At 46.4% G+C, this 12,532-nt stretch overlaps 1 protein-coding gene across 1 annotated transcript; it reads left to right on the top strand.

Moving 5' to 3' along the window:
* Window positions 1-1,817: 1,817 nt before the first annotated feature.
* Window positions 1,818-2,798, top strand: GPR6 (G protein-coupled receptor 6; the record flags this gene model as incomplete). Its single annotated transcript, XM_082302820.1, has 1 exon — window positions 1,818-2,798. One exon carries the CDS (start codon window positions 1,818-1,820, stop codon window positions 2,796-2,798), a length of 981 nt encoding a protein of 326 aa, XP_082158946.1.
* Between the last annotated feature and the right edge of the window lie 9,734 nt (window positions 2,799-12,532).

The following is a 12,532-nucleotide window of genomic DNA, read 5'->3' as shown; positions in this document are numbered from 1 at the left end:
AAAAGGAAAAATCTTTACAGTTGAGGGTGAAGCAGAGCCGCAGGTTGCCCAGAGAGGCTGTACAATCTTCTTCCTGGGGATATTCGGACTTGATTGAATGAAACCCTGAGGAAAACTTTTGCACAGTTAGTGCTGTCCCTGCCCTGAGCAGGTGATGAGACAGGAGAGATGCGCCAGACCTGACCTCCACTGGTCCCTTCCAAATTAAACTATTTTGAGATCTGTGTTTCAGAATTCCTGGGCAGCGATGTCTTCAGTTGTTTACAGAGGTACAGAGTGTCCACAGCTTGTCTTGATGATAGTGTTTAGCCTGCAGGAGGACATTGATGGGGGTGGATGTAATGAGTGCTGACACTAATTCTCTTTGAATGTGCCCACCTTTTACTGTTGCACAGCCTGCATGCTTTCTTCATTTGGACTGCTCAAGACAGTAAACACATTTTCTTCTAATGTATTTTTCAAAATTGTGTCTTGATGGTTTGCATGATGTTCCCATAGCTAAGAGGTTATTTTATTTCCACATTCTTTTGATCATCAGTCACAAAACAAACACTGTCTCCCACACTGGAGTGGGGGCACATTTTGGCTTGTCCCCTAGGAAAACTGTGTTGCTGCAGAGGGAACCTACCCACTGCCCACGTTTGTTTGATACTGGTTTTGCCAGCAATGGGCATGAGAATGTTATCCTTTGACTGTATCAGTACATATAAATATCTTAAAGGCAGGTGTCAAGAGTATTGTGCTAGGCTCTTTTTGGTAGTGCCCAGTGGCAGGATGAGGAGCAGTGGCTGTAAACTAAAATGCAAGAAATTCTACCTCAACCTGAGGAAGAACTTATTTACATGGAGGGTGGCAGACCACTGGAATAGGCTGCCCATGGAGGTTGTGGAGTCTCCCTCTCTGAAGACATTCTAACACACCTGGACGTGTTCCTGTGTCACGGCCTCTAGACTGACCCTGCCTTGGCAGGGGGGTTGGACTGCATGATCTCCAGAGATCCCTTCCAGCCTTCCTGATTCTGTGATTCTGTTTCATCTATTCATGCTTTAGAGCGGAAACGTGCTGGCTGCTGCTTCACTGTGAGACACAAAAGGTGAGACAAGGAGAGAGTTGATATCTTTTATGCCCGTGAGACTGAGTCTTCTACGATTTGACCTTACTAGTTTGGAGACCTCAGAAAACAGTGCGGATGCTTTTGGCGGTGAACAGACTGCTAACCCCAGAGTATATATTGTTCAGACAGGGTAACTGTGGAACAGGCTTTTTCACAGCTGTTTCGAGCGCTATTCGGACACATTTCCATCCGGCGGAGCACGGAGCTCCCTCTGGGCTCTGAGCGCTTACAGCAAGCGCAGCACGGACGGCACCCACCGCGGGAGAACCGGCTGCGGAGCTGGGGGAAAGCAGCCGTGGGAGAAGTGGCTCCTTGTGTGTGTGCGCCCACTTCGCTGCCCGGTGCCCCCGACCAAACCCTCCCGGGCCCGGAGTCGGGCGGGGAGAGCGGGCCGGTGCTGACCCTGCTGCCGCGGCACCGCGGAGCCCACCCCGCGCCCCCGCCCCTGCCCGGCCCGCCCCTGACGTGTGCGCGGGGCGGGGCGCGGGGGCGGCCGGGCCGGCGGGAAACTTCTGCGGGTTCAGCACCACAGACAGGGCGGGCGCGGTGCTGCCGCCCGGCATGCGCGCCCCGCCGCCCCACCGCCGCCCGACCGCCGCCCCATTGCTGCTCCATCGCCGCCCCATCGCCTCCCCATCGCCGCCCCATCTGCCCACCGCCGCACCGCCGCGGTCCCCGCACAGCCCCGGACGCCCGGGCGGCGATGGAGGCAGCCCTGAACGAGAGCGGAGCGGCGGCCCCGCGGCTGCCGGCCGGCGGCGGCAACGCCTCGCTGGAGCTCTCGTCGCGGCCCCCCGCGCCCGCCGCCCTCAACCCCTGGGATGTGATGCTCTGCGTGTCCGGCACCGCCATCGCCTGCGAGAACGCCCTGGTGGTTGCCATCATCTGCTACTCGCCTGCCCTGCGCACCCCCATGTTCGTGCTGGTGGGCAGCCTGGCCACGGCTGACCTTCTGGCCGGCCTCGGCCTCATCCTCAACTTCGTTTTCCAGTACGTGATCCGCTCGGAGACGGTCAGCCTGCTGACGGTGGGCTTCCTCGTCGCCTCCTTCGCCGCCTCCGTGAGTAGCTTGCTGGCCATCACGGTCGATCGCTACCTCTCCCTCTACAATGCCCTCACCTACTACTCGGAGAGGACGGTGCTCTGCATTCACACCATGCTGGCGGGTGCCTGGGGGGTCTCCCTGTGCCTGGGGCTGCTGCCCGTCCTGGGCTGGAACTGCCTTCACGACCGCACCGCCTGCAGCGTCGTCAGACCCTTGACCAAGAGTAACGTGACGCTGCTGTCTGCCTCTTTCTTTCTCATTTTCCTCATCATGCTCCATCTCTATATCGAGATCTGCAAGATCGTCTGCAGGCATGCCCACCAGATAGCTCTCCAGCAGCACTTTCTGACTGCTTCACACTATGTCACCACCAAAAAAGGAGTCTCTACCCTGGCTATCATCCTTGGGACTTTCGGAGCCAGCTGGCTGCCTTTTGCCATCTACTGTGTGGTGGGGGATCCTGACTACCCTTCTGTGTACACGTATGCCACGCTCTTACCTGCTACCTACAACTCCATGATCAACCCCATCATTTATGCCTACAGAAACCAGGAAATCCAGAGGTCCATGTGGGTGCTCTTCTGTGGCTGCTTTCAGGCTAAAGTGTCCTTTCGCTCCCGGTCCCCCAGCGATGTCTGAGTGACTTCTCTGTCAAACTGCACCGAGTGACAATCTACCCAGTGAACTATTACAGTGCCTGTTCTAAACTTCAAACTACTTTGTGAAGTCATTGGAAACATGCTTAAGTATTAGCACTTTATACATATTTGTATCTCGGAGAGTGGTTCAGGGTGTGGAGTTTCGGGTTCCCTGAAAAAAAAATAACAATGTGTTTGTATATAAATTTGCACATCACATTTGTGAAGTGAAGACATTCCGGTACCGCTTAACTATAGCACCTTATTTCTAGCTGCTGACCTGCCAAAACAGTGTTGCCTTCCTGAAGGGCAGAGAGAAAGGAAGTTGTGTTCTTGTTGTATTTGTAAGTGTGTGTGTTGGGGGAGGGAAGGGGGTTGGGGTGTATGTATGTGGTCTATGTGTCTGTCTGTACTTTGCTGCACAACACTGATAAATTATAACATTTTGTATACAAATAAAAACATATAAAATATGATATAAGTTTGTGCGTTTAGATGCTTTTAGAAAGAAGAGTGTTGGTAAATTTGCCAGTTGAGCAAAGTCCCTTGTTTACTTTTGAAGGCTCCCCATGTAATTCTGCCTAAAGAGATCATCATTTACTATGGAGATGAAATACTGGACCAAGAAAGGTACCTTCCTGCTTGTTTGTTTGTTCTCTTCTTTAGTCTGGCAAAGAGTAACGAAGAGCACAAGCTCCTTTTTTTTTTTTTTTTTTTTTTTTTTTTTTTTTTTTACCTCTAGAAACCAAAGAAACAAATAGCCTGGTCAAATAGGCTGCTTATTACAGTTATTCAACAGGTTCCCAGTAGCTTTAATTTTCAAGTTATAAATGAGCCCTTTACAGTAATGACCCATTTAAAAATTATCTGGGGGGGAAAGTCATTCTCTAAGCTGGGCTCTTTTTTCCTGTTTTAGTCTAATGGCAAAAGGGAAAAAAGCAAAAAGGAAAAAAAGAGGCACAGTATTCTTTCCTAAAGGCCTGTAAAATGCCACAATATGCAGACTTTCCTTATCATCCCCAGTTCTGAGGGGAATCTGAATTGTTTCTCTGCTTCCTTGTTTTTGGACTGTATGCTGTAGAAAAATAATTTAAGTGCATCTTTGCTGTCTGCCTGTCTCAGGGCAGTATACAGTCTTCTGACAATCCCATGGCTTAGTGGCTTCAAAGAGTCCATCAGGGGTCAATGTTGTTCAGAGTTTGGAACACTCCTTCACTCAGGTTCGAAACCACCAGCAACTGATTTATTCAGAACAATAGCACATTCAGCAGATTTCAGAAGCCATGTTGCTGTTGTAGTAATGCTACATTTACATCTTGGTTATGTTAATCACTACCATTTCTATTTGTATTTAAGGGCTGAAACCGATTGCTTTTATATGCATGGTGCCATATAAAAAGTTTGGACTAGTACTTTTCCCAGTTTATGGCTGGGCAATGGATCAAACATTTGCCTGCTAAAGCAGTTGGGTCCACAAGGATCCAACAAACCTCAGAGAGGCTGTGAATCACTAACACTGTATTATGTGCAAGCATTATGGAACCCAGCATCATTTCATTGATAATACAAAGAGATTTCATTTAAAAGAAAATCGGTATTCCAGACTTTGTTAGTTCCACTATTTTTATCAATTCTAATAATCACAAATGTGACATTGTAATTGATGACTACCTTCAGGCATGCAGTTCATCAGAGAACTGTTGCAGTGGTGCTACAAATACAATTAAAACCAGATTTTATTATGTATATATAACATACTGCTCAAATTAAGAACTCTCAAGTTGCTGGTAAAAAAGATTTTTTTGCCCTCTTTTTAAGCCCACATCTCATATACTATATCTAATCCAGCAAATAAAAGCGGGCCTTCCCTCTAGCCCTGTGGCTGGGTGGCACAGGCCATGCTTAAGCTCCCTTCCCCTTGCAAAGCCAAGGACTAAACCACTGGCTGAAGCATCCTCACTGTGTTCTAGTGACCTTCAGAGACTCTGCCAAAGGTGCCGCAACGCCTGCAACAGTAACTGCTCAGAGAAAAGACCAGTGAGTGCCTCAGACAGGTGAAACATGGCAAAACTTGCTGGTAAAACTAGAAGACATGCCATCTGCTAGGCTTTAGTCTCATAAACCTTGTCATTCCTGAGTTGACTGCAATAAAACCACGGGAGAGGGTTGCTGAGTGCAGATCCTCACACTCTGGCCTTGACTCTGCACCCAGAGATGTTGAGTAGGACCTGAGCAGACTTCTGGAAGCCCTATACGGGCTCTGAACCCCTAGGAGAAACTTCTTATCCTTACTCTTAGTCCTCAGGGGGGCAGAATCTGCCACTGATCACCTCTAATGCAACCTCCCTTCTTTAACCCTGTCTGGCATCAGAGGATTCTCGCCATGAATTCATTGCACACTGACAACCTGTATAAAAATTAGATAAAGAACTTAGCTGAATAGAATCCTACTTCAGTAATAAACCAGTTAACTGAGAAGTGCAAAGGATTTAGGTGAGTTACTCTTCCAATTCTTGTCCATGTTGCTTTAAATGAAACTTTGTTTCTTTTTTGTTATATTATCACATTTTCAGTTACCCCCTATGATTCACTTTATCTAAAAAATAAATCTGGATCCCTCCTGTTAAAATGTGACACTTTAAAAGTGTTTCCCCAAGCATTCTTCTCTTCCAGGAAGAAAATTCTGGTTACAGTGATCTTAGCCATTCATTTTCCTGGGACAAAATAAATGCAAGAGTTTTTTCTACATGCCACAGTTAGAAAGATATGCTGACTCATAATTTCTAGGAAAACCCAAGGTAAAAGAGAAGAGAGTATTTTGATAGGTTTTGGTTAGCCCTGACAGTGGAGTTGACATCTACCCACTGCAGTAAAATACAGCCTTTAATTTTCAAAATGAATCCAGATCAGCAGGAATACCTGAGTGGAATAACATAAAGGAGGCTACCTAATTTCTACTCTCCCCAAATAACATCTCATTTTAGATGATGGACGAAGTCCAGGACTTGTGTATAGCATTACACATGTATTTTCCTTTCTGAGTTTTTTCTCAGCGAACATTTATTTGAGAAAATGGTGTTATATTTGCAGTACCTGGACTCACAGACTCCTCCTGTTATCAGATAATGGCACTTTTACCTTGATCATGAAATTATTTGGGGAGACAAAAATTCCTGGAGCCCCATTTCCAGTCACTGGGCAGGGCAGGGCTGTGGCCCTCATGCAGCCCCAACAGGAAGCCAGCCCAGGGGACAATCACGTGTCTGCTCAAGGGGGACTGTGTCTGATCTTCTGTTTCCAAAAGTCCATGGGCAACTTTGCCTGCACAGAGACCACAACTGCAATAGCAATTGCCATTACTATTTCCTTGTCCCTGCAGGCCCATGGGCTCAATGGTTTTTATGTGCTCATGTCAATGGTGCAGTCTGGGAGGGGAGAAAACATACACTGAGTGAGGTGCAAGGATAAGGTGCAGTGTTTGGTAATGGTGTATTCTTTGTAGCCTTTGCTGGAAATGGAAATGAGATTTCCTGCTTTACCACTCTTAAAAATCTTTGCCTTATTCTAATGTAGGTAAAATGATGTCAGGCTTGGTCTAAAGGACTCCCGGCCTGTTCCAACTGAAACCAGTGATGCTCTATTGCACTTCAGCCAAGAAAATGTCAGTATCTCATGACAAAAAAGTTACCATTTTGAGGGAGTCAGTCCTTGTCCTCAGCTCCAATTTTCATTGGAAACTAATGGTTTATTACCAACCTTGAAAATCTTACAGGACTTGCAGTAATTTGGCTTGCTTGGAGTACCTCTCGCTGTGATGAGCTCCCTTGTTTCAGCAGGAGCAATTACAGAACAAGAGCACAGCTCTGGTGAGGAAGACCTGGTTGGGAGCCAGTCGGGGCAGAAAGCCCCACACACTGCTTGATTTTCTGTGGGGCTTCTGCCTAAATCAGCAGTAGAACAGTGGAAAAGAGACTGACTCTGCAGGCTGCTTTGTATGAGTCACTGATATTAAAAAGCCAGCTGGATTCAAAATCACAGGTCAAACAAAACCTCTTTATTTAGCTAAGCAAACAAAAGGACAAAACACTTTTAAACCTGAAAAGTGACTCTGTACATATTTTTATCAATGTAATGATCCACAGGTACTAAGTAACATCTGACAAAGCACTAGAAACTCTAATCTCCATTCTGCCTCTCTCACTCTAAAAAGGATAAATTTTTATAATGAGGTGAAAATAATTTCTGATATTGCAGCTGCTCCTCAGCATTTCAGCTAGCTGTTGTAGCAGTCATTATTAAAAAGAAAAAAAGACAAAGGGAAATAAACAAAATGTTTTCTCTTCTTACTGCTTTATGATGGAGACGTGTGACTTGGAAGGAGTGACCAAGCAGGTGAGATTCAGCTCTGCTTGGAGAAGGAGCACATCTGGATCTCACCTTAACACCGGCTGGATTTGCTTGTTTGGGGGACAGTCTGTGTTGTGAGGTGTCTCCACATCACCTGGTCCTCCTCGAGTGAGCTCCTCCCTTGAAAGCTCACAGCAGGCAGCTCCGGGGCTGATGCATTTTGCTCAGGAGTGCCTGACAAAGATCCCCTGGGTAGAAAACCACTACACCTTTCCCTGCCCTCTTGATGTTTAAGCTGTTTCCTCTGACTACATTCCCCCAGTGGCAGTTCCATTTATTGAGGGCAGTAACTCCAGTGTCCTGGAAATAACCCAGCTGCTACTGGGGCAGCTGGAGAACGGTAAGCGCTGACTCAGTGCTGACAGTAGAGGTGGCAGCCGGTTCAGCGGAGGCAGGTCTGCTCGTGTCAGCTCTGTCTGCTGCAAAGAAGTGACAGAAGGCAGCGGGAGGTGAAGCAATGGTCAGATCTCTGTGAAGGCTCCACATGTTGCAGCAAAGTCTTGCAGTAAAGGGCATTTTCCAGCAGATTCCCATCCATTTTTCTAATGAATTTACTTTGCTAGCATCACAATACAAGTGGCGGGAGAGAAAGAGCAAGAGAAAAGAAGAATGTGCTCATATCTGGTTAGGGAAAGAGTGCAGTGGTTCACAGTATGACTCATGGTGTGGGAACAGCTTCTCCAGCAGGTACCTCGGATACATCAGCTGGCTGCGGTGTTCCCTTCCAGCAATGGGTTGGGGGGCACACACAAGACAAAAGACCAAAAATATTTCTTCACTGCAGCATTGTTTGAGTTATCCTCAATCCTAGACCTCCTGAGCTGAAAACTGCAAGTGCAGGCAGATCTCTAGAGCTGCCCAACCTACCATTCAGCCAGTGAAGGGAGAAGTGTAGTCCAGCTTTTGTCCTGCTTTTGGACACAATCAAACTTCTAGCTGCAAACTCAGATTTGGCAATCACCTACAAGACACCATATTTTCCATCCCCTGCTGCTGTCTGTGCCCCTGACACAAGGTGCTGGGGTAGAACATCTTTGCACTGTCCCTTGCACTTTCCTCTGTGGCACAGGCTCTCTCTCCACCTGTGCAAGACTGGAGTTAGATCCTTACAATGACACATTTTTAAGGATTTGTCGGCACTTTAAAGTAAGAATTAGATGCTTAGGATCAGAATTAGGAAAAGGATTTAAGCAACCATAGTCCTCAAGGTGGGCCTCTCAGCAATCTTGCTTGCTGACAGGACATGTGAGTACCAAATCAGTCAGCTGCCTGTGTCCTCCATGCCCTTATAGCCAGACAGCAGCACGTGCACAGAGTGCTTTGCCCAAGCAACACAAGCAGCCTGGAAGCTGCCTTTTCCCACTACACTGGGTGGGGATTGAGGTGTCTGTACATCTGTGTTTTCTGCATGGCTTCATTTGGTAGGAGAGCATGCGAATACCACATAGGATGAAAACTATCCAGGTTTTTTGTCTCTGTGCTGTCCAACACTTCCATGCACTTAAGTCACTCCAGCAGGGAAAGGGACTGAGCCCAGGACATTGGCAGATGGGGGTGTTTTTATGCAGTGGAGGTTTATCAGCGCTGTTGGGAACAATTGTTTCTCTAGCAGGGACAAACGGCTTGCTATGCTTCAGGCAGAGGAAATGGATGGGATCAGGAGAAGGCAAATTGACTGCTGGGGAAGGAAAAAAATTCTGGACTGGGGGAGTATTTTAAAGTTTTGGTTCTCTTTTTCCATGCTACTCACTGTCTAGCTCCTGGTTGGTTTAAAACAATGTTGTTTTGCCAGGGAAGGTTTTCTCCCAGCAAGCTGCTTGTTGTGCAGTTGTTTCACTTTGTATCTTAATTGAAAGACTGAGATTTTTCAGGAAAGAATTGGAAAAGGTTTTGAAAATTAGCTTGAAAATTAGCTTGAACCTTCTGTCTTTTTTGAGCTAAGGCATATTTTGTGTGGATCAGCACTCATTTTATCACCACCAAGAAGATGGTATACATATTAATAATTATATTTAAAACCAAGGCAGAAAGAGTGGTTCTGGAAATATTCTCCTAGAGGTAGATAGTTTAAATAAAGGTTTACTCTCCTATAAAATGTAATTAGATCTATGACACTCTTTGAATGACTGAGTTATTTTTTTTTTAATCAGCACCTTTGCATCACAGAGAGATAATGTGATTGTATACCTGCAGGCAGATATAATTTGTCACTTCTAGTTGTTGCTGCTTTTTATAGAAAGAAGTACATCTAGATAGTATTAAGATGCTGTCAAAAGAAATCTCTTCTGATGGAAAATAAATGTGCCAGTAAATATGGGGACCATGCTGCATTCCAATATCAGTCTGACTTTTGGTGTGGCAAATTTTTGTTAGTAAATAGGAAGCTGGATTTTCCTAGAGTTTATCTGATTTTCCCAAGCAGGGGTGTATTTTGTTTTAAACTTCATCGTCCAGTGGCAAATAAGGAAAATGGGAGATAAATGAGTTAAGGCTTCCCTCTTTTTGTTCTTGCTGTTCTATAAATGTCTCAAAGAAAATAATTAATTGTATTGAATTATACTGCTGAAATAAATTAATCAGAAGACCTTTTGCATGGAGAGTTTGGGTATGGGGTGTGATCTGTGCACCAAACATAACCCCAAGACTTTGAGTGGCTCCCCTACTTGGACATGGCTAATGATGGACTCCTTCATCCCAGGGAATCTCAGCTGCCCCGTGGCAGTCAAAGGCCGTCACATGGGAGACAGGCATTTGCAGAGCAACCCATTGTATGAGGCCTCACTTGTAACACTGGAATAGTGAGCTCTAAGAGTAATCAGATACTGCCTATTCATGAACAAGAACAGCTAATTGCATTATTTTCATTTTGAATGAAATTGGGAAGATTAGAACACTTTGCTGTATTTGCTGTCACGGCGTTAGTTCCACATGAGATGTGTTTGTGGGAAATAAAGGCTCTGCGGAGCCCCACAACTCTCCCAGTCATGCTGAGGTAAATACCCTGCTGCTGTCTCGTCTGCTGAAACCCACAGCAGTGTTAGCAGCATGCAGCTCTTATTGTGTCAACCAGAACATTTTTGTCTTTCATAAGACATTTTTAGAAATTGGAAAAGGCTCTGTCTCTGCCTTCATTGTCATTAAAACTGGGACCTTTTGCCTGGCCATAGTGTTCACAGCGTTGGTCAGACCCACAAAATCTTCCTATTAATACCCTCCCATCCTGCCATGTTTGTCTGAAATGAGCAGTTGTTACTTCGTCTGAGCAGACAGAAACATGTTGAATGTGTCTGATACTTGACCTGGCAATGTCAGTCAAGCTCCTCTTTAATGCAGACAGCAGAACAGGTTTATTGCCCAACCATTTGATTATCCCATTTGTCTGCCAAGCTACGTGGCTGTTCCCACCTCTCCAGTGATTCCCCTAGGCCTCAGCCAGCGCTGAGCAGGGCATGAGCCCCCTGACACCCCCTCCCCATTTTATCCCTGCCACAAAACAAGGAGTGTGTTGGTAGCGCTCAGTGCTGAGGGGGCTCCTCACTTCTCATGAGTACAGCACACCGCTGGACAGTGCAAGGCATGCAAGTTGTCTGATATTGCTCTGTGTAGTAATAGGTGAGAGAGAGCTGGATGCCTGTGTGGAAACCAGTGCTTTGTGATTCTCCTCTTCTGCAGGGCAGAAAATTATGATATGGGAAGATGAGGTAGCAGTGAAAGTTGCCTGAGAGCTATCAAAGAACATCAGAAAAGTCTTTTTCCTCCTGGAAAAAGGTATCTGCATGCAAAGCACAGATAGGATGCCTGCCTTCTGTTCCCATTTTGGCAACATCTATCTGCTTCTGTTATTCCTATTTATCTGTCTCTTACCCTGACACTCCTTTTGTGTCCCTTTCTTCCCCAAAGGTGGCTTTTTCTTCTGTGTTCCCTCAAGGCCCTGTGACAATGGTATGTTTCCTGCTAGTGGCATGAACTGCCTTTCCTCAACCATGTCTCCGTTACCCTTTCTTTTCAGATGGCATCACTGCTGCTTCCGTCAGAGTGGTTTAGCATGTGAGGAGTTCGGTGGATTTTGCTTTTCTTTCTACAAGGCTCCTCCCTCAGAGAGGACTGCTCCAAGGGGAACAGTGTTACTTCTGTGCCACTTTTGCTCTTGCTACATCTGGGAAAATAAAAAAAAAGAAAGGTCTGTGGGCTGGTCTGGCAGAGAGGCAAGCAAAAATGACTGCATCTATCAGACCTGCAACTCGCTTGCAAGCTCTCACAGTGCTCCTTAGAAGCACCTGTAAGTGACTGGTGGAGTTTATTCCCTGCTTTTTGAAAGTCACCTACCACCAGAGGTGAAAAGACACAACAGGAGTGGTATTTTTCAGGAGATCCAGTGTATTACAGTCCTAAGGGCTTCAGAGTGAGCACTGAAGGCTTAGACTACCTCACCACTATGTGCTGTTTTATGGCCAGGATAATTCTGAAGGGCCTCTCATGCTATTGGGCTACCTGAAGGACATCTTCAAGACCAGCCTTTGGGGTGAAATAAGCAGTGCAATGCCCTGTGGTTCATTTATTCCACGCACCAGGGTAGGAGCAGAACAGGTAAATGTGGGTATAGCAGTGTAGTCCCACTGACAGAGCACAGCCAATATGCAGGTACACTCAGGTTGGTCTAAAGACACCCCACAGCTGCTTTTACACATATCAGAGAGGTCAACCAGACCCTTTGGTGGAGGTAAACGCTCTCACCCTGCAGCAAGTGGCCTTGTCTGGCTTCTAGTGGTGGCTCCCGTTTGATATGGACGCACAAGCCTGGCTGCCCTGCAAGCAGGAAGCAGAGGGGAGGGATCAAAATGGGCAAGATGGGGAGGGCAACCAAGCTCAGGGGATCTGCAGCTGTCAGCTCCACCACAAGCCCCTCTGTGACTCCCTCAGGGAAGAGGGTGTCTTTTCTCTCCTAGCTGGGACACACAAACCGCAAGTCTGGGGCAGAGGGTGGTGCTGTGCTGCTCGGAAACCTTCCTCCCCAGTCTGCTTTCCTGCCTCTCAGAGAGGCTCCAGTCAGGGTCTGGAGTCAGCTGGCATTTTTAGTCACAAACTGAGGCTGAGAAATACACATTTATGTTCTTGAGCATATCATCCACAGGCAATAAAAATATCTTTTAAACAACCTAAGGCAGCTTTTACATCATCTTGCCTTTGCTCAACTCCCAAATGCCTTAATATGATGTTTATAACTTTGTCTGTCCTGGTATCACCTCTCTTTGCTTCCACACAGAGGCTGTTCCTGCTTCTTAAGATTACTCTCAGGTGGCCTCCCTTTAAAATGCATAACCCTATATA

This window comes from Coloeus monedula, assembly GCF_965178545.1.
Source record: "Coloeus monedula genome assembly, chromosome: 2".
Classification (NCBI taxonomy): domain Eukaryota; kingdom Metazoa; phylum Chordata; class Aves; order Passeriformes; family Corvidae; genus Coloeus; species Coloeus monedula.
Note: the sequence above shows the minus strand (reverse complement) of the source record. Positions and strands in the feature narration are given on the sequence as shown.